Source organism: Microtus ochrogaster, chromosome 7, assembly GCF_000317375.1.
Source record: "Microtus ochrogaster isolate Prairie Vole_2 chromosome 7, MicOch1.0, whole genome shotgun sequence".
Classification (NCBI taxonomy): domain Eukaryota; kingdom Metazoa; phylum Chordata; class Mammalia; order Rodentia; family Cricetidae; genus Microtus; species Microtus ochrogaster.
Genome location: NC_022014.1, coordinates 25743759 through 25767894, shown reverse-complemented (window position 1 = coordinate 25767894; position 24136 = coordinate 25743759). Strand labels below are relative to the sequence as shown.

Below are 24136 nucleotides of genomic sequence, written 5' to 3'. Positions count from 1 at the left end.
CTTGGTTCCAAAGGTCAACATAACTGCCTTCTGCATCTAGTAAATGTTCTGAGTGTACAGACAGTAAACAAGCCACCTTTTAATTAAGGACATATACTCCACCAAAATGAAACAAGATACAAACATAAAAAAATACACAAGAATGAGAAATATAAGGGGCCCTCAATATTAGTCTTGTAGAAAGCAAAAAGAGCAGATTGATAAACTCAAGGCACACCCTGGTTCCTTCCCCGTCTGGTATAGGAAGGACAACCTGGAATGAGAAGGGAGGTTTGGGATCAAGGTGAGACCCATAAGCATTATAGGTGGTGAGGGCTTGCTCTTCTGAGGCTCCTCAACAGCTAAGAAATTCGAGTTCTAGTTTGGGATTAGGGGAAGGAGCCTGCCCTCCCCTCTAGGGGAGCTACTCTTACAGCTTGATTGACTGATGGGTCTCAAAGGCACAGGCTGGTACTGAGTGCCCGCTCCATAGGTGTAAGGTTAGGAGCAGTAGGGGTGGGGAACTCAGATGGGGCTCCGTGTCACTCTCAGAAAGTAGAGGTAAGAAAGGGCAAAAGAAAACAAGTCATTTCAAAATATCCCTCGGGGGCCGGAGAGATGGCTCAGAGGTTAAGAGCATTGCCTGCTCTACCAAAGGTCCTGAGTTCAATTCCCAGCAACCACATGGTGGCTCACAACCATCTGTAATGGGGTCTGGTGCCCTCTTCTGGCCTGCAGGCATACACAAAATATCCCTCGGTGTTAAAAAAAAATCAAAAAGTTACTGTGATATCTGTCTTTGTATGTTACGATCCAGAGGGCAGTGGGTGTGAGTCTGCTTCACACTGATCTGGCAGGCACCTCAGGGATCAGAAATATACTTTACCAGGCACTGGCCTGGGCCACATGGTCTACATGTGGTTACTGGAGCAGAGTTATATAGAATGAGTATCAGAAATGTGGCCTTCAGAGAAAGGACCCCAGAGCCTCACCCCAGAGTTCTTTCCCCTCCGCCACCAGCATCAGCACCTTCGAGTCCATTAGCCACAGCACCTGGCCGCTTGGTCCCTGTGAACACAGCGGTGGAAGCACCCTTGGCTCTCCCAGCTGTAAGGTTAGCCCTTCGAGCTGCTCCCAGAAACACTGGTGGTTTGGGGTAAGGCCATCGGCTGCAAACTTGGTGCTCAGTTCTGTCTGGGTTGGCTGTCGGGATCTGTGTGTGCTGCTTGAAGCCTTAAAGAAAAGAGAGATGGCATATCAAGATGCAGGAGGGCTGGGTGCCTCCCAGCAGGGGGCTGGAACTTTAGGTTGGAAGAGACCACTTCAAGTCTGGCTTTCAGCCTTGGGGTAGAGTCAGGTGTCTGTCCCAGAGAGGGAGTCCTCTGTGGCTCAGGTGGGGCCAGGATGAAGGCAGGCAGGCTGAGTTTAAGGCATTTGGCCCTTGAAGAGAGTGCTTCTCTGTCGGCATACTGTACCAGCCCTGAACACCAGCTGTTTCTCTGGCCTTTGCAGGATACAACTTTTCCTACCAGAGTCCAGGCCCTGGCTGTTAATACTGGGTCTCTGGGTTCTAGTTCATCTGTTCGTACCCTGGTTTCTTTCTGTACAAACAGAAGTGCTGGATGAAGAAGACAACATCAAAGAAGATGGTGAAGACCCCAAGTCCAAACTTAGTTGGGTCTCCGAAGATCAGCGTCCATTGGTCTGTTAATAGCCAGAGAGAACAGAATCTTTTTTTAGCTTCTAAGGCAGGTGGATGTGTGGGGATGTAAGGACCCCCATTTGCCCAGGAAACTGCACGAGCTAGGGGAATCCCAGGAAGCCCCTTCCTCCTGTGCTTTCACTCATTGGGTAGAAGCAGCTTTGGCAGACTCACCATTATTGTAAGACTGGAGGAACATCTGGAGGAGGCTAAAGCTGCCCCCTGTGAAGTCCAGAAGCACACCGCCAATGCTCCAGCCCTCGGTGCTTTTGTAGTAAAAGTTCATGTAGGCCTGGGGACAAACAATGCCACACATGCGTTGTGACTGCTACTCCAAATGAGATCTGCTGATTCTTCCCACTCATGTACTAAACTCAGGGCTCCAAAGAACACAATGACCTCTGGGCTTTTGACAGACTGGAGCTAGGCCCCAGTCTGTATGCAGGGCAAGGGAAGCTTTCCTTTCCTCTCTGCCCTTTCTGCCCTCCTGGACCCCAGTGGGGTGGGGTGGGGGCGGAGGAGTGCTGCCTGGCTCCTCAGCCTCTTAGAGGCAGACCTTCAATTTTTGTTTTTATTTATTTTAAGCCAGTGTCTATTTACCTTAGGCTGGCCTTGAACTCATGATCCTGCTTCAGCTTCCCAGATACTCCAAGTACTAGGATTACAGGTGTGTACCACTATGTCTGACTGTGACTCTTGATCCTTCACAGCTCCAGTGATCCTGTCCCCTATCTCAGCCTGAACTCCACACTTAGGAGTGTGGTTGGGAGCCAGACTCTGGTGTGGAATCCAGCTCCAGCTGTGGAGTCAGGGCTAGCCTTTAGTTCCTCCACCTGGGCTTCCTAACTCGGGCATTATTCCCCACTTCCTGCTGCCCCAACCTCACCAGACCCACAGTGCCCCCAGAGTATCTCTAGCTGGCACCATCTCCTTTCCTACCATGCAGGAGGGTGGTCTTGGCCTTATTGGCAGCCATAATGATCTTTCTCATTCTGTCCCCCCCCCCCTTAGTGTTGCCTCTCCAGTTCTAGATAATCCCCAATGTCTCCCACAAATGTTCCTGCCTCCGGTTCCCAGCCTTAAGCCTCACCACAGAGCCTGGTTCCTCCATGGCTCTAGCTACCCAGTTTCTAGATTCTCAATATTGCTCAGCAGTCAGAGTTCCATGCAGGGTACCCAGGCCTGAGCAGGCACTCTCCAGTCTACAGAACTCTGCTTTCCCCTCGGGGTCTACCCCTGCCTGTAGCCAGTGGATACAAGACTCAGCTCTGAGGCTTCTTTGTTGGGAGAGTTCAAGGCGGCTCTAGAACTCCTATGTGGATGTCATTTCTTTACACCGGGCTCTAGCCTCGAGCCATCATGCTTGCCAGGGAAGACATGTTTGAGTCTAAGCTCCAGGTCCTGGATTGAACTCTAAGAACTGGGGAGGGGAGTGTGCTGAGGGACCTCCTTGGAGAACATCTTCTCAAAGGAGAAGGCCACAGTGGTCAACTCCCTCCTCTGTCGGATCTTTTCTGATTGGTCCTTAGAGATGGCTATTGTGGCAGGCAGGCAAGAGAGAGAAATCCTAAGTTATTAGGAAAGACTCAAGGAAAGAGCAGGCTGTGGTGCCCACTGGCTTTTTGCCATTCTAGGTTTACCGGCTTCTACCATAGCTTTCCCCTTGTTTTCTTAGCTTGGTAAAAGCTACCTCATGAGAGCAGGGCCTGGGCCCGGTACCTCTTGCCTCTCACACTACCAGCCATATGGAAATGCAGGAAGGTTCTTGGGTACCTGTGGAAAATACTTGATCAGCGTGACGGCGAGCTTGATGTAGGAGAAGCAGAAGAGGAACTGTAGCCATGTGGTCACACCGACTGCAGCCACAATCATGGTGACTAACACAAAGAGCCATGCGAGTACCAGGAAGCCAATGGAGGGCCATGACACATGCTGGTTGCCCCGCTGAGGATGAGAAAAAGGTGGGGTTGCAGATGTGGACACAAAGGTTGCTTTATGATTTCAGGAAAGGGTGGCTTTGGACAGGGGTGCAGGATGGAGGCAGAAGTCTGGCCTTGGTGTAACCTGTGTAAAGGGGGTCAAGAGTACTAGGCCTGTGTCTGCATAAGGCCAGGGCAGGAGACCAAATCCACAGATTGTTGGTCTCTGGGTGGTGAGTGAATCAAGCCTGGGCTGGGATGAGGTGTGCAGTTCCTAGCAACAGCCCCACCCTTTACAGTCAAGCTCTCCAGTTCCATTTATGATCCTCCAGCCCCTGCCAATCAAGTTTCACCTCCACAGAGTTGGACACCTCAGAGCTCATTTGGAGGAGCAAACAGTGCAGGGCATAAATCCCGGTGTTGGAGGCCCAAAACTTCACCTAGCCTGCTGATGGCTCATCCCACGATGTGGAAGAAGAAACCTGGGAGTCTGTCCGCCACTGCAACTTTTCTCTAGACATGGCCCCAAAGGGAGACCTTCAGCAGAGCATCACAGCAAAGGTGCAAGAAAAAAGTCACACAGCCCCCACTGGTCTTGTGATGCGGAGGTGCCACATTATGGAGAGGCGATGCTAAAGCTCACGTCAGGGGTGCTCCTGTGAAACACCGGGACTTCTAGGTACCCTCAATCCATGCTGAAACCCCAGATAGCTTTTCAGTGACAGCTGAATCCAGGTTCCTCCTGACCTCCCAGGAGCTGGCTCCCTGGCCATTCCCATCTACTCACAGTTTCCCTCATGCCATGGTGAATGATCTTGCCTTTCCCTTTACCAAGAACCTCATTCAGCCTTGGCCCAAGAAAACACCATTTTCCTGACACCCCCCCTCAGTTAAGCCAGGGACAGGATAGGAAAGCCTACCCCAAATCCATTCTGCCACAAAAGGCTGGGGGCCATCATGCCACCATTCCTTCAGGGCATGCGGGTAGAATGGGGTAGGGGTTGGTTTAGGACATCAGTGGCAGGCCAGGTCAGACCTCATCGCTCACCTCATACAGGCAGCATTGCAGGATGACAATCAGGGTGAGAACCACTGCATGCAGGCTGAAGAAGGCGTCATTACTGTCGACAGGGTTCACACCATTGGGATATTTGAGGAGAAACTGCTCCTGTTGGGGGGTGAGGAGAAGCTAAGAGGTGAAGAGAAGCAGTTTGGGTGGGCTGTAGGGAGCGAGCGATGCTGTACCTGAATGTAGGGTACCCATAAAAGACCAATGTTGAAAACGCTGTAGGCCACGAAGCCGGTCAAGTTCAGGGCTAAGAAGTCAAAGCTGAGACCAATGACACTGCAGGGGGGCAGAGGAGAAAAGAAGTAGGGAAAGGTTAAGGCAGGGAACCCCTGGGATGGGAGGGGACATTAGCACCTAGTACATGAGAAAGGAGGCCTCACCACCATCCTTAGAGATCTCTCCATTACCATGGCTGATGCCACCCAATTGGCCCTCTTGAGAGCCAATCCCCTCTTCCCTCCTTTACTCCAGAGGTTCCTGCTGGAGGCCTCTAGGGGAGAGAGAGCAGCCACTTCCCTGGCTCACTGCTTGGCAGTCCCCTAAGAGACCCGAGACCCAGTGTGAAACAGGAGAGCTATACAGTCTCAGGGGCTAAAGGCTGTATGACATGGAGTCCAGCTTTCCAGGGCCAAGGAGTTTCAGGGCAGAATTTCCCCGACCCAGTCTGTTTTTGATTTAGGTGAGAAGCTCCATGTCATTGTTCCCATAGCGAAGGGCTAAACTGGGCAAGGAACTAAATATACAGCATAGGAAACCCCACCCTACTTGTACAGAGATGAGTGTAGAGGGGTGTCTTCCTGCGGCCCCACAAGGGTCTGCAGGGACAGCTCTAAGCTGGGCAAGTTACCTTTTCCGCCTCCAGTTCTGGATCACCTGTGGGTAGAAGGAGACAGACCAGGCCATGAAGTAGATCCAGCCAATCACCTGGTTTATGATGCTAACGATTCTGCTGTGTATCACCAAGAACCGAATCCTGGGACTAGAAAGGAATTTGCGGTGAGGATGCATTGAAGTGAAGCTTCTGGAGGAAGCCCCGATGCACATCTGTGCCTGTCCACCCTTCCTGTTCTATGAGGCCACAGGGGTGGGGTGGACACCAGCCTACCAGGTCTGGTTGGAATGATTGCCGTGCAGATAAACAGTCACTTGTCCAACATTTTGAGAAGTCACTTGGAAAGACACATTCTTCTCTCCGGGAGGCACTATGACCTGTTAAAAAGGCTAAATTTCATCTGTGGCCATATACAGTTAACAGGGTCTGGCTCCAGGCCATGAACCAGGGAATGGGGGCATGGGTATATCATACTTGGTTCTGTTTTCTGAGAACTTACTAACCAGGCACAAGAATCCCACCCTGCCCATGTTTCCATCTGGTTTTCTGAGCAGAACTGCAGGCCGGTCTTTAGCCCTCCCTGGCTAACCACCGAAGGAGTGCAGGATAACTTTTGTCCTCTCATGAGCCCAGATAACTCAGTGTGCTCATCTGTACATGGGGTAACACCAGTGTCTGTCTCATAGGGCTGCTTTGGATATGATGTCCCTAAAGCTTCCAGTGCAGAGCTGGGCACACGGCAGGCTAGGAGTGCTTCGTACCACGACTGTGAGAGCAGTGTTATTTCTATTTCCATTGTTGTGTGCTCAGTGAAATCCATAAAGGATGTTTCCCCATGCCCGGCCTCACTGTCTAACAGCAAAGCAGAAGAAGTGGGAACACAAGATGCTCTTGTGGTCATTTCTGCTCGATGTTTGTCAAAAGCCCTGCTTCTGGAAGATGGGCTTGGAGCCTGCCTGTGCCATCTGATTTTTTATCATCTTCCTGCAGCACTGACGTTCCCTCAGAGAAGCAGGGAGCTGGATGGCATCTTGATGGAACCAAACTGTCCCCATTTGCGTCATAACATTCTAGGTCCCGCTCTCCACCTTTGTTGCAAGTACCACATGCATGCAGCTCATTACACCATGGTGTTTCTTTTTCTGTCTCTTTCTCTCTTGTTATGCAGCTCTTCCTAGCTTGCAACTTAGTATGTAGCTCCAGCTGGCCTCACACTCACAGAAATCCCCGTGCCTTAGACTCCTGAGCGCTGGGATTACAGGTAGAAGCCACCGCACCTGTCCCCCCACCCCCAGCCCACCCACACACAGGGTTTTGCTAACACAGCACAATCTGGCTGAGACTTTGAGATCACCCTGCTTTCAGCTCCCAACGGATGGGATGCCTGGCAAGCAGGGGCTTCTTACTGAACTTGAGGCTCTGCCAGGTACAATGCCAGCTGTTTTATATTTGCTGCTATTGCTTTTAATCTCTAGAATGTGGTCTAGGAGACATGATACTTACAAATAAGGGAAACACTGTCTGAAGTCCCTGACCCAACGCTTCTAGGCTGAACTCCTAGACCTCCTGACTCCCAGGTTCTAACCATTGGCTTCTTATACCACAGGTACAGGACAAGAACGGGCAGGGAAGGGCCAGTGATGCAGGAGCCTGAGAAGGTGGGTTCAGGTGTTCCTAAAGATCATCTTCCAACAATGGTTTGGTTTTGACTCTCGCTGCTAATTAAACAAACAGACCTGGCCTATAATACCCATACAGAAAAGCACACACATCACAGCTTGATGAAGTGTCTCTATACACTACACACATTTAGCCTCCAGATCAAAAAATGAGCATTCCCAACACCCCAGAAGCTCCACCCAGCTCCCCTTAGCCCCAGCCTCTTGACCCTGAGGATAACCACTGGCCTGACACCACAGGTTCACTGTTTTTATTCAAGGAACCTTACAGCCCATTTTTTGTGTTGGGCTTCTTTTGCCTGTTATTCTTGACTTTCATTTATTTTTACAGGAGGACACCTTTACTTCGCTGTCTACATATAAACTAACTGGTGTCTGTTCCTCTGAGTCTCTACATGTGACCTGCAGGTCAAACAAAGCTTAGCCTTGAAGTAGACCTGCTATGAGGACTGTGTCTTTCATTGTGTTGCATTCTGGCCTCAGCCTTCAGGCTCCTTGTGTCTGTGTTTGCAGTGGTTAATACTGTACAATGCTACCCACGGGGACAAGGGTGTATAAGGGCTACCTCTGACAGAGGGGCTCTTTGGTGGGATGCTCTGAATCCCCTCTTACTGCTGTTTGCTTGCTGGGGTCTCAGAATGATTTGTAGCCCATTTCCACAACTACCCAGGGTTTTTTTTTTTTTAAAGATTTATTTATTATGTATACAACATTCTGCCTCCATGTATGCCCGCACGCCAGAGGCGGGCGCCAGATCTCATTACAGATGGTTGTGAGCCACCATGTGGTTGCTGGGAATTGAACTCAGGACCTCTGGAAGAGCAGCCAGTGCTCTTAACCACTGAGCCATCTCTCCAGCCCCCCCAGGGTTTTTTGAACATCAAGTTGTCCTTGCATTTTTTTCTTACAGCCCCTCCTCATCCTTTGTTATTATGGACATATAAAAATTGTATATGATAAAGTGTGATGCTTTAATATATGTATTCACTGCAATATGGTTAAAATAAGATAACGTATCCACTACTTTACATACTTAACATTCTTTTGTTGGGTGTGGGAACATTGAAGATCTAATCTTTTATCAGTTTTCAAGTATAGGCACATTTCCTTTAACAACAGGATATTACATAGTCATGTGAACACTTGTAATGAGTATGTACACAAATAAAGGTGGTTATGACATCATTGGGTAATATAACCTTATGAATCCACTGTCCTATACCTGGTCCTTCCTCAACCAAATACTATTATTTGATACATAATTATATTATGATACTTCGTTGTTAATAATAGTCACTATGGCCTTTAGACTTATCTGACTGATGTTAAGCTTTTTTTTCTTCTTTTCTTTCAGTACTTGGGATTGAATTAGTACCTTGTGCATGCTACTAAATGCTCCACAACTGAAGTTGTTTTGGTTGTTTTTTTTCCCCCTGAGACATGGAGACAGGGTCTTTCTATGTAGTCCTGGCTGTCCTAGAACTTGCAAAGTAGATCAAGCTGGTCTGTAACTCACAGAGTTTCACTTGCCTCTGCCTCCTAAGTGCTGGGATTTAAGGTGTGTGCTACCACATCCAGCTGTACCACTGAGGTCTAACTCCAGCTTTTTATTTTCTAACTTTTATTTTGGGACAGGTCTCACTATTTTCCCAGGTTGGCTATGAACTTGTTCTGCAGCTTAGGCAGGCCTTGAACTTGTGACCTCCTGCTTCAGCCTCTCAAACAGCTGAGATTACAGGCCCACCATTTGCTTGTTTTTATCTGGAGTTGCTGCTTCCCTATTAAAGTATTTTTATCTAGCCAATGATAACTGATTTATATTACTGGCAATGTAGGAGCAGGAAGATAAAACATAAAAAGCTATGAATGATCATCACTATTACACAGAAAACCTCTGAGACAGTTCTGCAATTGACACCCAACCACCACCAATGTCTCAGAATGACGTGAACCCCCCCTAGTCACTCACAGACCCTGCTAACATGTAGACTTTGAACCAGTAGGTCTGGGCTAAGCCTGAGATTCTGTTAGAAACACAAAAATTAGAAAGTTAGTCTTTCTCTCCACACACACATTAACTTTCCCCTTCCTTCCTTCCTTCCTTCCTTCCTTCCTTCCTTCCTTCCTTCCTTCCCTCCCTCCCTCCCTCCCTCCCTCCCTCCCTCCCTCCTTCCTTCCTTCCTTCCTTCCTTCCTTCCTTCCTTCCTTCCTTCCTTCCTTCCTTCCTTCCTTCCTTCCTTCCTTCCTGTGTGTTGGCAGAGATTGAACATAAAGCCTCACATAAGCCAGGTAAACACTCTACACACCGAGAACCCCTCATTTCCTAAAATGTTTTAAAGCAAGGCTGATACTTCCTATACAAAGATATGGCAGGGCCTTAAAATATCTTTAGAGCTTTTCCATTCTCAGAACCACCTTTGCCTCAAGCTTTTTTAAATTTTTTTTTTTTAAGATTTATTTATTTATTATGTATACAACATTCCTTCCATGTATGCTTGCCAGAAGAGGGCACCAGATCTCACCATAGATGACTCTGAGCCACCATGTGGTTGCTGGGAATTGAACTCAGGACCTCTGGAAGAGTTGTCAGTGCTCTTAACCTCTGAGCCATCTCTCCAGCCCGCTTTTTTAAATTTTTTATCTTATTTATTTTTTGGCACCTGTCTGTACACTGTACCTTACTTATTATTATTAACCACGGTTTAGCTCTAGGATTGAAGACCCGGAAGCTATTCATCTCAACTTGCATTCATCTTGTGAATCCTTCACTCAAACTACATAGCAGAAAACATTCAACCTTAAAAAGTCCAACAAAGCCCAAACCACATATTTCTATGATGGAGTGGGGTGCGCGGAGGCGGGGGGAGCCTAGGTAACTTTCCCCCACAATTAAAATTAAAATGTGTTCTGTTGCCGAGTGTTGCCTTAAGCATTAGTAAGGTCTGTTACTTACTTCATCAGGAAGCTCCAGAATAGTAAGATTTTTTGAACGAAATGTGATTTCAAAAGTGATCACCAAGGTTGCATTTAATGGACGCCTAGGAGGATAAGAGTCTGGTTACTGTTGGGAGGTTGGACCCTGTAAGATGTCAATCGACCCTCTGGATTTCACACTAGGTCTTCCTTTCTCTGGATATCAGGATCAGGAAGGGCAGTGTGCTCAGACTACACAATCCAGCCACCAGATCAAGAAATGAGCATTTCTAACACCCCAGAAGCCCTGTTCTGCTCCCCTCAAGTTTCCTGACCCCAAGGATAACCACTGGCCTGGCGTCATGGAGTTGCTGCTTTTATATTTTATATACAAAGAATCTGACAGTCCGGAGTTTTTTGTGTTTACCTTCTTTTGCATGACATTATTCTTTACTTTCATTTATTTCTATAGGAGAATACCTTTACCTAGGTATTTTCCCCAAAACTGGGAGAGGTAGAAGGAACCATGTTCCCACTTTATGAGGAGACTAGATATTCCTTTGGAGTAGGATGAGAACACAAGAAGGTGGGATTCTAGCTGTGAACAATGGAGGCAAATAGAACAGGCCAATGGCTCTCTGCCTCAATGGGAAAAAGTCCTTCGGTAGGGTCAGCTCCGAGCAGGGTGTGGTGTGAAGGTCAGCAGGGATGGGATGAAGTGAGTCCTTTCGGAGCAACCCATGGAGACCTCAAATACGGGAAGCTATTTAAAGATTCCAGAGAGGGGAGAGAGGGTAAGCAGACAACTCAGATGGTTTACATGAGGTAGGTGTGCAAAGTATGAGGACAGAGCAGCAGGTCTGTGAGGAGGCCTGGGGACTTTCCAGGGCAGGTGTAAAGAGCATTGTCTCAGCTGGGAGCCACAGGCATGGTGAAGCAGTTGCAGGCCACAGAGACAGAGGAATATCTTCTGGCAGAGGGTGAACCAGGTTAGGACCTTCACGCCTAAACCAGTAGGTGTCAGCAAGTAAGACTTTTTTCTTTTCTTTTTCCTGAGACAGGATTTCTCTGTAGCTTTGGAGCCTGTCCTGGAACTTGCTCTGTAAACCAGGCTGGCCTCAAACTCAAAGATCCACCTGCCTCTGCCTCCTGAGTCCTGAGATTAAAGGTGTGCATCACCACGCCTGGCACACAAGGAAGACTGTTAAACAAAGACTAAGTGTGATCAGGGATGGGTGGAACCCCTTGATACTATCACTTCTGCTTTGGCAAGTGACCTCAGCTGTGCTATGCTGGTCAGCAGTTCAGTTCCTCAACCCTTGACTTTTAGGGCTCTGCTCATATATTTAGTCTTGAAAAGGGTCTTGAAGTCTGGCATCACCTGTGGCCACCAGAAGACTCTTCTTGTTAGAGGAAGCAGCTCATGTTTCTAGGGAAATGTGTCCCCTTTTTCTCCCAGTGGAAACAGGGACTCTGTAGACTCTGTAGGTGTTTGACTTTGGGACCCTGCTCTGCAATCTTAGATTCTTTTTATGTCCTACAACAAAGGCAAGGGCATCACACCGGAAGTCCATGCAGACTGTGCCAGAGGTCAGTACCAAGTGGGGAAGAGGAGAGAACTGGGCTTGAGAACTTACCCAAGGGTGATGCTGACATTGGTTGAACTGCCATTTTCCAGCTTCACAGTGGGAGGAACCGTGAGACTAACAGTTGACTCTGGAAAGATGCAAGTCAATGCCATGAGTCACCACGACAAAGAGTTTAGCTCACAAGGAGGAATGGGCACCAGGCCCTGCCATCTGAACTCACTAGCCCTGATTCATTGATAGTACTTTCAGACTTGTATTATGATCTTTCCATCTCTGCACCAGGGCCAGACTACCACAGTTTAGAGCAAGAAGTGCTGGAACTTCCTCTTTCTTCCCCTATGTGGGCAAGCTGAGTTCCCCAGAAATGGTATGGGAGCTACAGTGCCCAAAAGTTGTAAAACAGACATTCAGTTCAACACCTGTGATTTTTTTTTTCTCGAGACATTGTTTTTTAGTGTGTGTGTGTGTGTGTGTGTGTGTGTGTGTGTGTGTGTGTAGCTTGGGAGCCTGTCCTGGAACTCACTCTGAGCTCACAGAGATCCGCCTGCCTCTGCCTCCTGAGTGCTGGGATTAAAGGCGTGCGCCATCACTGCTCAACCAACATCTGGGTTTGTTAAGGGTGGACTGGAGAAACATTGAAAACAGCCCATGGGTCCCCTCTGAAAAACTGGTCTGCTCTCATTCCTGGATTCTGAGATGGGCACAAGGCCCGGCTAACATGTTTCTAAAGAACCATCCGGGCTTTCCTGCAGACTCAGTTCACCCCATGCATGGTTCCCTCTCTGAGGCTGTGTGCTAGGGACTGGAGGATAGTGGTGAGGGATGTACACTTTTCACCATCAGGGCTTGCTTCTTGGCATTAAGGCGCTAACTCAGGAGCAGGTGGACAAACAGGCCTCCAGGGTGAGGGAGGAAGCAGGATTGAGTCTTAGAAAGCCATGCTGGGGTGAGGGCCAGGCTGGGAGTATAACTCAGCGCGAGAATGTATGACTAGTAAGCATAAGACCCTGAATCTAATCTTTAGCATCAAAACAAAACAAAATGAAACAAAATGCCAAGAGGAAGAAGGAAGATAATTTTGGGAAATCAAATAACCAAGCACACTGTGGTCACAGGGAATGGCTGACTAGCTTGAATAATTCCTGTATTCTTTGGACAGCTCATCTCCTTTGTCACTGTGCCATGCTGAGACATTCAAAGCTTCAGGGCATACCTGGCCATCTCACCTCCCCTGCCTTACAGACTTCAAGGACAGGCACATCCTAGAAGTCATGATCAGGGATCCAGACTAAGAGAGGAAAGGGTATCTTAGGCAGCAGAGCAACTGCTCCATCTGGTGAAACGATTCCCATAGGGATAGGAGGTGCAGGCCTCTACCCAGAACCCTCCATGGCAGAAGATGAAGAACTAGGACCTGAAGTTTTAGAGCTTAGGATAGAGAGAACAGTGTCACTTCTCCAACCTCAACTGTCTCCCCTTGGTATTCCCACCTTCCTGGGAGAGTCACCTTATGTCCCAAGGTGCTCATACTTCTGAGCCCAGTTCTGCCACATCTGAGCTGCTCTCTTCAGCTTGGTCCCCATGTATAAATGCAGATGGTGGCTGTCCCCAAAGTACAAGTCTCTCAGATGTGATTCTCCATAGTACAGTCTCTAGCTCCCTCACCTGTGGGTTCTTCAGGTCAGATCAGTTGTAGCTTCACCGTCTGGAGGCTGCTCTGGCAACTCTGTCCTGCCTGCCATTCTAACTCTGTTCCTGCCATGCTAACTATCATGCCTGCTATGCTAATTCTGTCCTACATGCTATGCTAACTCTATCCTGCCTGTAGTGCTATCAGTCTGAGGCTTTGTTCTGGGCTTGCCCAGCTAGGGGAGTGCAGGACTTACTATACCAGTCTATGAAATTTTATTTACTGCTCAGGACTACGTCAGATAAGTAAGACCCAGAGCAAGTCACTGCTCGGGGCAGGCACATGCATGTTGTGTGTGTACGTGTAGGCATTTAAAAGGGTATCAGGGAATTAGATTTTTCCAGTCTTTGTATATTAAAGTAGGAATATGGGAGCTTTCAAAGAACCAGATCAGAGAGCATTTAAATCACCCTCACTCAGTACTACGGAAAACACTAGTGGTCAAGCAAATGAGATTCTAGGCTCTGAAGCCACACAGTTCCATCCTGGTTTGATACTCCCTAGCTGTGTGACCTGTTGAAAGGTACTTTACTAGTGAGCCTACACCTGTAGAGCCTCACCTGTAAAATGGGTGGAATAAGACCTGTCTCACAGATAAAATTCAAAATGGTTAGCAGCACGCTTTCTACTTTCTACATGGCCTCAATGCTAAATAGTTGTTAGTGTCTATTATTGTCATCACTTTACAACTGCAGGCTAGTTTTAGTCCAAGATAGGAGGCAGCTGGGAAGCTGTATCATACCCAGGGACAGCAGGAGCCACAGGGAGACCACCTTGTTTCCCCTACAGCAAACCAATCTCTCCTTCCCTATTTTCCCCCCTCTCCCAGACTGGGAATTGAATACCAGGTCCTTACACACGCAGTGCAAGTGATCTACACTGGGCTCCATATTTAACCCTTCTTATGTTCTTACTTTTAAACTTTGAAATAGGGTCACATTAAATTGTTCAAGCAGTCTTTAATTAATCTTGTCCCATAACCTGTACCTTAAACTTGTGATTCTCCTGCCTTAGTAGCAAGGATTATAGATCTAAGCCACTGCTGCTGGCTGGTACCACTCTGCACCCTACCTCATCCCAGTCATTGCTACTGACTCTCTTTCTTTCCGCCCTTCCTCCCCTTCCCTCCCATTTGCCTGGAATGCAAGGACACTATTGATTTTCCTGTCTCAGTTGTGGAGTGCTGGGACTACAGGTATGACACCATTTCTGTTGTTCTCGTCACCCCCATTTTTATATATATATCCAATAGGAATTGGGCATTTTCAGTCCTATTTTAAGTCAAGGAAAACTCTCTCCAGAGTGAAGGAGCCCTGCTCCCATAGCTACACAAGACTGAATAAGGATTCAAAGCTAGGCTTGTTGGGTCCAAAGCCCGAGCAGTTACCACTAGGCTGCACTGCTACAAATTCCATTCAAAGAAGTCAGAAGCTACAATCTCTGGAGGCTTTCTGTTCTTGTGTCATCCTTGATGCTGACATCCCAAACAGAGAAGAAAAGTCCAGCAGAATGATGCTGGGATCCAATCCAATTCCAGGTTCTCAATTCTGTGGTAGCATCCATTGCTCCTTCATAGAGATGGTCAGAAGAAAGAGGCAAATGGAACAGAGCCCTTTTCCAGTCATAGATTTATCTGTGAGGCTTTCTACCCTGCCTGTGTCTCAGTTTACCCTCTGTGTAGTTGGGAGTACTGGCAAGATTTTCCACGATCTCCTAGGCAGTATCCTTTATGTGCTCATGCACACATGCATACACAAGCATGCACTCAATTCCTGGAGAGTCGACTCAGTAGGGCTGAAGTGTGGCATCCCTCTGCAGAAAGGTGGCAGGACCAGGCCTCATGGTCTGAGTCCCTCCTTACCATCTTCCCCCCAGAGATTACTTCTCCATAAGGTGTGACTACTAAGGAATATGACTGATATTTACCAAACCTAGATGAGCCGATCAGATGACCAGTTTTCTGGCCATCAAGAGGCCAGGTAACCATAATGATGCAGGCAGTGTGTGCAGCTTTAGGGCACATGTGTAGGACTTCTAGTGTTTCCCCAGGCTTCTGAAATTGTTTGTCAGGGACTTTAAGATACATTTGCTTTGGAGTAATGGCCTACCTAATGATGAATATGGGCCTGGGATCTGGGAGTACCAAACAAAGCTATTCACAGAAGGAATCCCAGAAATGTCTTGTGTATTTCAAGGATGACAACAGAATTTGAAGGGATCCTCTGACAAGGATGTATGATCTCCACTAGCGTGCTTTCTGTGTGGCTCAGAATGCTGTAACTATCTCCGATCTTCTCTAAGGGAAAGGTATTTTCTTTAATGTTTCCCAGGACCCACAACTCTCTCCGTGAGGTCCAGAGGGCAGAACCACAAGTTGTTCTTTATAGATAGTGCCTCAGTTTGGAGAGGCTCTGAGAGCCAGTCGTATGGTCTGACTAAATAACCAACTACTACCTCTGTTGATACAGAGAAGGCAAGAGGCACCCGAGCACAATAGGCCAATTATGTTTGGGACCATTTGGCTCTCTGTATGTCCCCATACCACACCTGAATCTGGCTATCTCGCTGACCATAGGTGACATGGAGAGCACTAAACCTTTGGTGACAAACAGGTTACAATTTCCACCGTTTCCCTTCTTACAAAGCCGAGAAGTCACTCTTAAACTTACCACATTTCTCCATGAAGTTCAAGAGGAACAGGGTCAAAATGAGCAGGCAACTCCTCGGCATGTTCTCTGACTTCTCAGAACTAGGAAAAAAGACAAACGGCAAGAGAGAGGCATGTTAAGGGTGAATCAGCTCAGCTCTTGGTGGACAACATGCTACCTGAGCCATGGCAGTGGGACAGTTCATAAAGGACTTCTACTTCACAGGCTCTGTGACCTCTGACCTCACAGGCTTGGCGTCACAACCTCCGAGAAGGAGACCTCAGAGAGGTGTTATCTTTGCTTTGTGTAATGGGCAAACCTGCTCAGAGCACCTAAGTGGGTTACTCTGCGGAAGTGAGCGCAGACCCGTACCGTTCCCTCAACTACTTTCCACAACCCAGTTAACAGGGAAGGAAAATGGACGGTGTTTCACTGGCAGAGCGTTCCTCTCTTTTTCCAAAACCCATCTCTTCTCTAGTTTCTCCGAAGCAGATATGGACCATGAAATTCAAACACTCTGTCAGCAAAAAAAAAGTCCCCCAGTGCTAAAGGCTAAGACATCCGGAAGAAAAACCACAGAACAGATGAAAAAAGAATTGACAAGATGACCACAGGGCTAAAATGATCAGATTGGTTAACCTCACAACTAGGCTTGTTCAGAAAGAAACTTGCCATGCCCATCTTGGGTGTGTGTTCTAACCTTCTCCAGGCCTCAGTCAAGTGGTGCTTTCAATCTACCATCCCCACTCAAGAGCAACCTGGAATCAGACAACCCCTGCGGCAGCTTCCTTCATCAGGTGGCTGAGGTAGTCCTGCCCTTGGTGCATAACCTGGAACTTCCTCAAGGCATAACTAACATAGACTGGACAAGGAATATGTTCCCGGGAGATGGACTGTCCAGGTCTCAGGCTTCCCATTTACCTGCTGTATAAATTTGGAATACTTTTTAACCGAGGCTTCCTAATGGGGGAACAGTGACAGTAGTAACCGCATCACAGAATTAAAGTGAGATGAAACTTAAGGCCTGCATTCTCAAAGGGGGCTAAAACAGACTCTTGGGGTCTGAAAATATCTGCAACTATTATTGTGGCTCCCCCAAAAGCCATAATACAAAAAATAGAGCTTATCAGCTGTATTAAAATTTTTAAGGAGGTGGACTGATAAGATAAAAATGTTGAGAAACAATGATGTAATGTTATTACTGCTACCACCCAGGGCTCCCAGCAAGCTCTCACAAAGCATTTATTTTCCTCAATATTACTGAAAAGGCAAGACCCAGGTGTCTTCTCTTCCTCTGGGCGAATCAACAGGAGCTTCTGGAACGGTCCTAACAGTATCTAACTTTCCTTCCCAAGCCACCTGCACCTTCCCAAGCTAGACTGAGGCACACCAGAGGCAAGCAAGGGGTTCCAACTGCACTCGAACAGTGCCACCGACATTGGTTGGCAGCCGCTACCAGTGCTTTTGCTTACCAATAACCTGGCCCTTCAACTTGGATGCAGGCCTGGGCTGGGGCCAGAGGACAGAAACCCAGGCGCAGCTGAAGGAGGCTGCATTCACGACAGACTGCCCCTCTTAGGTGTCCGGCTACTGTCTGCTGCTGGGCGGGTGGTGTCCTACCGGGAAAAAGAGAGGCCGTGTCGACCGCGATAGTTCTCACCTGACAGCCTCCCAGGATCGGTGGACTGACCTCACCGAAAGCAACAATCTCGCGCCAGATGCCTCTTCAGAATGTAAAGGACTCTTTGGGCTCCGCTGACTTTGTGTGAGGGCGGGGCCTGCTGTCACCTGACCCGAACCACCTGGTTTATGGAGCTGAGCGTTGGGCGCGAGGAACTCTGGGAGTTGTAGTTTTCACGAGTCCTAGCCCGATAAAACTGGGTAGGGTCGAGGGAAGGGCGCATGCATCTTGGCAGGGGCGGGGGCTCGGATGTGAGGGGAGAGCTAGTCACTTGTCGCGCCTGCGGCAGGACTCTCGGAGCCTCTGTCGTCTTTCGGTGAAGATTCTCGGACTCGCGGCACAGTCCGGGAACCTCCACCAGATAGGTCCCGCCTCTGTCGCCTCTCTACCTATCGCCGGGGGTGCTGTGTGTGTCAGTCTGCCGTCCTTAGCCAATGGGAAGACAAGAAGTCGCCCTGTTCGCGTGTCAGGGAAGCCCCGCCCCCGCGCTGCCCTCCCCAGTGAAGTGTTCCTGGGCTAGCGCCCTGCTCAAACCAGCGCAGCTTCGCTGTCACCGCGGCTATGGCTTCGCGACCCGTCACTCTCGGCATCGACTTGGGCACCACGTCCGTGAAGGCCGCCCTGTTGGAAGCTGCACCCGGCAACCCATCCGGGTTCGTGGTGCTGGCCAGCTGCGCCCGGGCTGCCCGGGCAGAGACAGAGAGCGCAGAGGCCGGGTCCCAGGTGAGGCAGCGTCCTGGAGCCGCCACCCCCGGACGACCCTGGCGGCATCCCGGACAGCACCTTTCCGTGAAGAAGTACCTCTGATTGTCCAGTCTGTCCGACCTCCGCCTGCTGTCCTTTCCTCCAGAGCCTCGCAGCCTGCTTCAGCTCAGGCTAAGCCGTTAGATTTTCCCAGGGAGCTTTCTCATCGGCGGGCACCGATCTTCCCACTCTAGGGCTTCTCTGGAGGCCCTGCCCATGGTGCTGGATCCCTCTACTCTGTGCCCATCGCTTTCTGTACTTTGACCTGAGAGCACTCGCTTTCAGAGTAATAACCACAGGCCCAACTATCACGCTTGCTTCTCGTGGCTCACGTTTGCTCTGTGTCCTCAAGTTCAGACTTCATTTTGTACCCCTTAGGCAGGCGGCGCTCTGGAAACCAGATGCAGAATTAGGTTTACCTTGCTCGTCTCACTCCGTAGAAGCGAAAGTGAACAGAAAATTTCACTTGGTTACTCAGAGAATTCCAGCCCCAGCAAGAGTCTCTAGAGAAATGTTGTTAGAGCAAGAAGGAAGACCCTGAGATACATTGATTAAAATATATATATTTCGAGACAGGGTTTCTCAGTAGCTTTTTCAGCCTTTCCTGGAACTCGCTCTGTAGACCAGGCTGGCCTCGAACTCAGAGATCTGCCCTCTTCTGCCTCCCAAGCGCTGGGATTAAAGACATACGCCACCACCGCCTGGCTAGTTGATTAAAAATTTTAAAAATGAGCTGGGCGGTGGTGGTGCACATCTTTTATCCCAGCACTTGGGAGGCAGAGGCTGGTGGACCTCTGTGAGTTCAAGGTCATTCTGAGCTACCCAGAGAAACCTTGTCTTGACAAACTAAACTTATTTTAAAACTATCTTTATAATTTTTTTAAATTATTGCACTGATAGTTATGCACCACAACCAGTGGCTTTTGAAAACTATAAGATAGCAAAGTACACATTCAGGGTCCCACAGGATGGCTCAGCAGCTAGAAGCAATTACTGAGCAAGCCTGATGACCCAAATTCCATCTTCAGAACTCACCATGGAGAGAAAGAACTGACTTTAGAAAAGCTGCCCTCTGATGGCCACCTGTGCTCTACGACAGGCACATGTTGTACATACACACACACACACACACACACACACTATGTAGTATATATAGTCTACATGTATATATAGTATACATATATACATAAATATGTGCAGACATGTAAAATCCCATGAATTAAGGACAGTGGGCTCTGTTCAGAGATGATGTAAGAAGCCTCAGAACAGACACCAAGCCTCCACTCCTGTTAGTTTCCTGAAAAGGGAGAGTTTATAGTCAATTTATTTACAGAAATTAATATCAAGATGGAGTGTAACATCTCACTTTTTTATTGGCCTCAACGTTTTTCCTTGTCTGAACAAGGTGGCCACTAAGGCTTCTTCCAGCCAGAGACTTGGGTTGAGTGCAGTTTCCCACTGTTGAGCTTCACGTCTCGGAAGCCCTTGCCCAGGGTCTGTATTCAGTTCTTTGGGGTCTGGAATCCTTCTTGCTGGGATGTGTTTAAGAAGATAAAAATGGCAGGAACTCTTCTAATTTTCCCAGAGGCCTTCACATTTAATTTGGTTGGAGCCTCAGGGCATTTTAGAATGATATTTGACGCTATGAATTATGACATGGAGAAGCTGGCTCTGATTCTGGAGGACTGAGGAGCTGGGCCAGGATTATAGTAGAATGGGTTCAGACCCTGCCTTTTTCTCATAAAATTGAGCCCCCTTCTCTCTGTTATGAGATAGGGTTTTGCTGGCCTCAAATTTGGATCTTCCTTACTTAGCCTCCTCCAAAGCACTGAGATTGCAGGTGTGTTCCACCCCATGCAGCAAAAATACAAGCTTTTGAAGGGAATCTCTGTTGATTGTCTGTCATCTCTGGCTCTGCCTCCTCAATTGGTGGGGCACAGGGTTGGGCTGGTTTGAGTGAGTAGTTCAGCACTTTCTTTTTTTCAAGTCTGAAGTTCTGGATCTTGGTATAGCTCTACTGATGTTTTGAACCAAGAAAGAACAGTAACAATGACTTTTCTGTCACAGTATGGGTGTGCCCATTGTCCCGGGACTGCCCCTGGTCACACTCAACCCTAAAATGAACTTCTGAACACAGCTTTCTTGTCTTTACCCCAGCTGGCTCCTGTTCCTCCTCCATGGTCTCCACCCGCACAATCCACTCACCCTGGACCTATTTTAAACAGAGGCCCCTCTGTCCTGAGGGGATGCACCATCCAATGGCCATTTGGGGACTTTTAAACTGCCACTGTCTAACAGAAATGAAAGTCACAAATGTGGGCTACACATGTAATTTTCAGTTTTTGAATAGCTATTTTAAAGGAAGTAAAAGGAATTAATGAAATTAATTTAATTTAGATTTTATCTATCATTTATTTATTTTGAGGCAGAGTCCCACTATGTAGACCTAGCTGGGCAGGAACATATTATGTAACAGAGTTCTACCTGCTTCTGCCTTCTGAGTACTGGGATAAATTAATTTTTGTTATGTATTTTATTTAACCTAATGCATATAAAACATCATCTAACAAGCAATGATCAGTGAGATATTTTGCATATTCATGTGAATTCCGAACCAGCACGTGTGCCTTTAGATGCTCCTGTATTTGGTTGTGAGTGGAAGCCACAGGCCAACCTTGCATTGTGTTCCTCAGCCCTCAGGTTTTATTCAAGTCCCATCCCCCACCCCCACTGTTTTCTTTTTGAAAAAGTGTTTCTCACTGGCTTGGAGGTTGACAAGTAGGCTGGCTGGCTGTTCCATGAGCCCCAGGTATCAGCCTATTTCTGCCTCCCCAGTGCTAGGAGTCCAAGTACGCATCACAGCACCAGGCTTTCACAAACACCAGTGCCAGGAATTAATCTCAGGTCCTCATTCTTGTAGGGAAAGCACCGGACTGACTGATCCATCTTCCCAGCCCTCAGATGTAACTTGAACCTTTCACTTCAGATCAAACTCATGGCTTGCAGTTGCTGGCCAAGCATTCTACTATCGAGCTGTAGCCCCTGACCCACACTTGACATTTCTTTAGCTGTACAACTTTAAAATATGTTCTCCCTGTCTAAGGCGAATGGCTCAGCTTGAACCTGTCCAACTCCTGTATTCTTTTTGTGGTGTCATCTACTAGGGTCTCTTGACTTTTACTGGTATTAATATGATTTTAGATTAAACTCTGATGAATTTTCATGACTTTATTTTTTGTTCTTTTTTTTCTGGGAATTGAATCCAAGGCCTTGTAATTGGTAAGAATGGGTTCTTCCACCAACTGTATTTTGTATTTTTAATCAGAGTTTTTTCATGAGTGCAGTAGAACCCAGGGCTTGGTAGATTCTAGGCTAATGCTCTACACTTCTCTCTGTATTTGGTACTATTTTTTTTAAAAATATTACTTATTTTATGTATGTGTTTTATTTGCATGTACACCTTTATTCTGGAAGAGGCCATCAGATTCCACTTACGGATGGTTGTGAGCCACCATGTGGTTGCTGGGACTTGAACTCCAAACCTCTGGAAGAGCTGCCAGTGCTCTTAACTGCTGAGCCATCTCTTCAGCCCCTCTATTTTGAATTAAAAAACTTACTTTACTTAAATTATGTGTATTCATGCATGTCCGTGTGTAGATTTGTGCATGTGAGTGCCAGTGTCCATGGAGGCCAGGGGTGTCAGCTCCAACCAAAGCTGGAGTTACTGGGTGGTTGTAGGCCCCCAAAGTGGGCACTGCCTAATGTGGGTATTGGGAGTCCAACTTGGGTCTTCTGCAAGAATTGTACATGCTCTGAATGGTTAAGATATGTGTGTGTGTGTGTGTGTGTGTGTGTGTGTGTGTGTGTGTGTATGTCTGTGTGTGGTGTAGGTAGGCGTCCATGTGCATATGTGTGCATGTATAAGCCAGAGATGAATGTTGTGCATTTTCCTTAATTTGTCCACTTGGATTTTTGAGACAGGATCTTTCACTGAGCATAGAGCTTTCCAGCAAGCTTCAGAGAGTTTGTTGTTCTTGCTTCGCAACACTGGGATTATAGGCACATGTTGCTGTGCCTAGCTTCTCTGTGTGGGTGCTTGGTTTCAAAACCAGGTCCTCACGCTTGCATGGCAAGCTCTTTATTGACTGAGCTCTCTCTCTAGCCTCAGGATCTGCTTTGTTTACATTTATTTTTTTGTTTTTTTTTAATATTTATTTATTTATTATGTATACAATATTCTGTTTGTGTGTATTCCTGCAGGCCAGAAGAGTGCACCAGACCTCATTATACAGATGGGTGTGAGCCACCATGTGGTTGCTGGGAATTGAACTCAGGACCTTTGGAAGAGTAGGCAATGCTCTTAGCCTCTGAGCCATCTCTCCAGCCCCCTTGTTTACATTTATTATTCACTCATTTGTTTATTTTATTTTAAATGAGATCTCACTATGAGACTATGTCTCACTAGCTCAGACTAGTCTCAAACTCTTAAGCTCAAACGTTCCTCCTGCTAGGACTTATCTGATAGCACTCTAGTCTTTTGGAGGTTTGTTCTTGAGATAGGGTCTCACTACATAGTCCTAGCTGCCCTGGAACTCTCTATGTAGACTAGGATGGTCTTGAACTAACAGAGATCTCCAGGTCTTTGCCTCTCCAGTGCTGGGATTAAAAGCATGCTCCATGCTCCATGCTCCACTGTACTTGGTTCTTTGGGTCTCTCTTGACCACATCTTCCCTGTGTTGAGGCTCAAAGGATGATATTCCCCCATTATGGCATCTTTGTTGAGGAAGCCAGTGTAGGGGGAATGAAAATATCCTAACCAAGTTTTCTCCTCACCCAAACACACAGAGAGGTTTTTTTCTCGGATGTGTCAAGAGCAGGCTACAATCTGGACATGAGGCTCACTTTCCAAGTCCTTGGGAGGCTGAGGCTGGAATGGGGAATGTTGGTACTGGAGTTCAGAGCCAGCCTGGACAACAAGCAACATTGCCCGCCTCACTTTCCTCTCATTGTCCCTCCCCCCAAAGACCGACCTACAAAGGTGCTTAGACCTGCCTTTCATCCCCCATGAAATCTCACCCTCGGGCTCGTCAGGAAGACCGGGGGATTGAGCCCTCCTGCATGGACTTCCCTTTCTCTCTGCTTAATTTCCATCCTTTGGGTTCACTTGAGTTTCAGAGAGACTCATCTTACCAGCTAATATCTGCTCCCCCCTTATCATGCAGGACTTTTCTAATTTCTCTACATTCCCTAGTCTTTCTTTCCTTCATTCCTATAAAAAGTGGTAATGTAAACTTCAATGGTCCTGCGTCTTCTGATTCTCTTCCATGCTGTGATTTTTTTATGTCCTCTTGCTTGTTAATAAATTGACTTGCTTTTTCTTCTGTTGAGTCTATCTCTAGTTAGTTATTCTGTCTAGCCAACCTAGATTGGAGCGGAGGGAGGGGAATTTCATCTGCCTCTGCATTGCCAGTCTCTTCCTCTGCCTCTGTCCCACCCTTCCACGTTCCTTATAAGGAGACCCCCCCTCCTTATTTTCCTGCTGACTGTGGAACACACTCCCCCCCCCCCAGCAGAGCCTGGTGTGTTTTTGAACAGTCTAGAGTTGTGGCTTCCTCCCTGGGGGTGGGGAGTGGGTCTTTGATGGACAGTCTCAGGGGGTGGGGAGTGGGCCTTTGATGGACAGTCTCAGG

The 24136-nt window shown here is 47.7% G+C and overlaps 2 protein-coding genes across 5 annotated transcripts in view; one reads left to right on the top strand and one right to left on the bottom strand.

The window, feature by feature from the left end:
* Positions 1-66: 66 nt before the first annotated feature.
* Ctns (cystinosin, lysosomal cystine transporter) lies at positions 67-17881 on the bottom strand. 4 transcript variants are annotated; one of them, XR_003377148.1, is made up of 12 exons: positions 17681-17876; positions 16042-16121; positions 11731-11809; positions 10134-10218; positions 5775-5878; positions 5517-5648; positions 4846-4945; positions 4649-4768; positions 3455-3625; positions 1856-1973; positions 972-1683; positions 67-253 (listed from the first exon to the last, which is right to left on the bottom strand). XR_003377148.1 is itself a non-coding variant. In XM_026780637.1 (12 exons), exons 3-12 carry the CDS (start codon positions 16100-16102, stop codon positions 1550-1552), a joined length of 1104 nt encoding a protein of 367 aa, XP_026636438.1. In that variant the 5' UTR covers positions 16103-16121; positions 17493-17636; positions 17711-17877; the 3' UTR covers positions 67-1549. The 4 variants fall into 4 exon arrangements, 3 of the variants coding, with proteins under 3 accessions (XP_026636438.1, XP_026636437.1, XP_026636439.1); XM_026780637.1 differs by adding an exon at positions 17493-17636 and having other exon boundaries at positions 67-1683; positions 17711-17877; XM_026780636.1 differs by having other exon boundaries at positions 67-1683.
* Positions 17882-18218: 337 nt separating this feature from the next.
* Positions 18219-24136, top strand: part of Shpk (sedoheptulokinase) — a 26475-nt gene continuing 20557 nt past the window's right edge. Inside the window, exon 1 of the mRNA XM_005349604.2 lies at positions 18219-18424. Coding sequence (XP_005349661.1) covers positions 18263-18424 — 162 coding nt within the window. The 5' untranslated portion in view covers positions 18219-18262. The remainder of the gene's footprint in view (positions 18425-24136) is intronic.

Coding starts and splice junctions, on each gene's coding strand:
- Ctns (XM_026780637.1), bottom strand. CDS start 16,102: ATGCCGAGGAGTTGCCTGCTCATTTTGACCCTGTTCCTCTTGAACTTC. Junction 4,946..5,516: donor CAGAACTGGAGGCGGAAAAG/GTAACTTGCCCA, acceptor GCCCCCCTGCAG/TGTCATTGGTCTCAGCTTTG. Junction 1,684..1,855: donor CCTCCAGTCTTACAATAATG/GTGAGTCTGCCA, acceptor GGCTATTAACAG/ACCAATGGACGCTGATCTTC.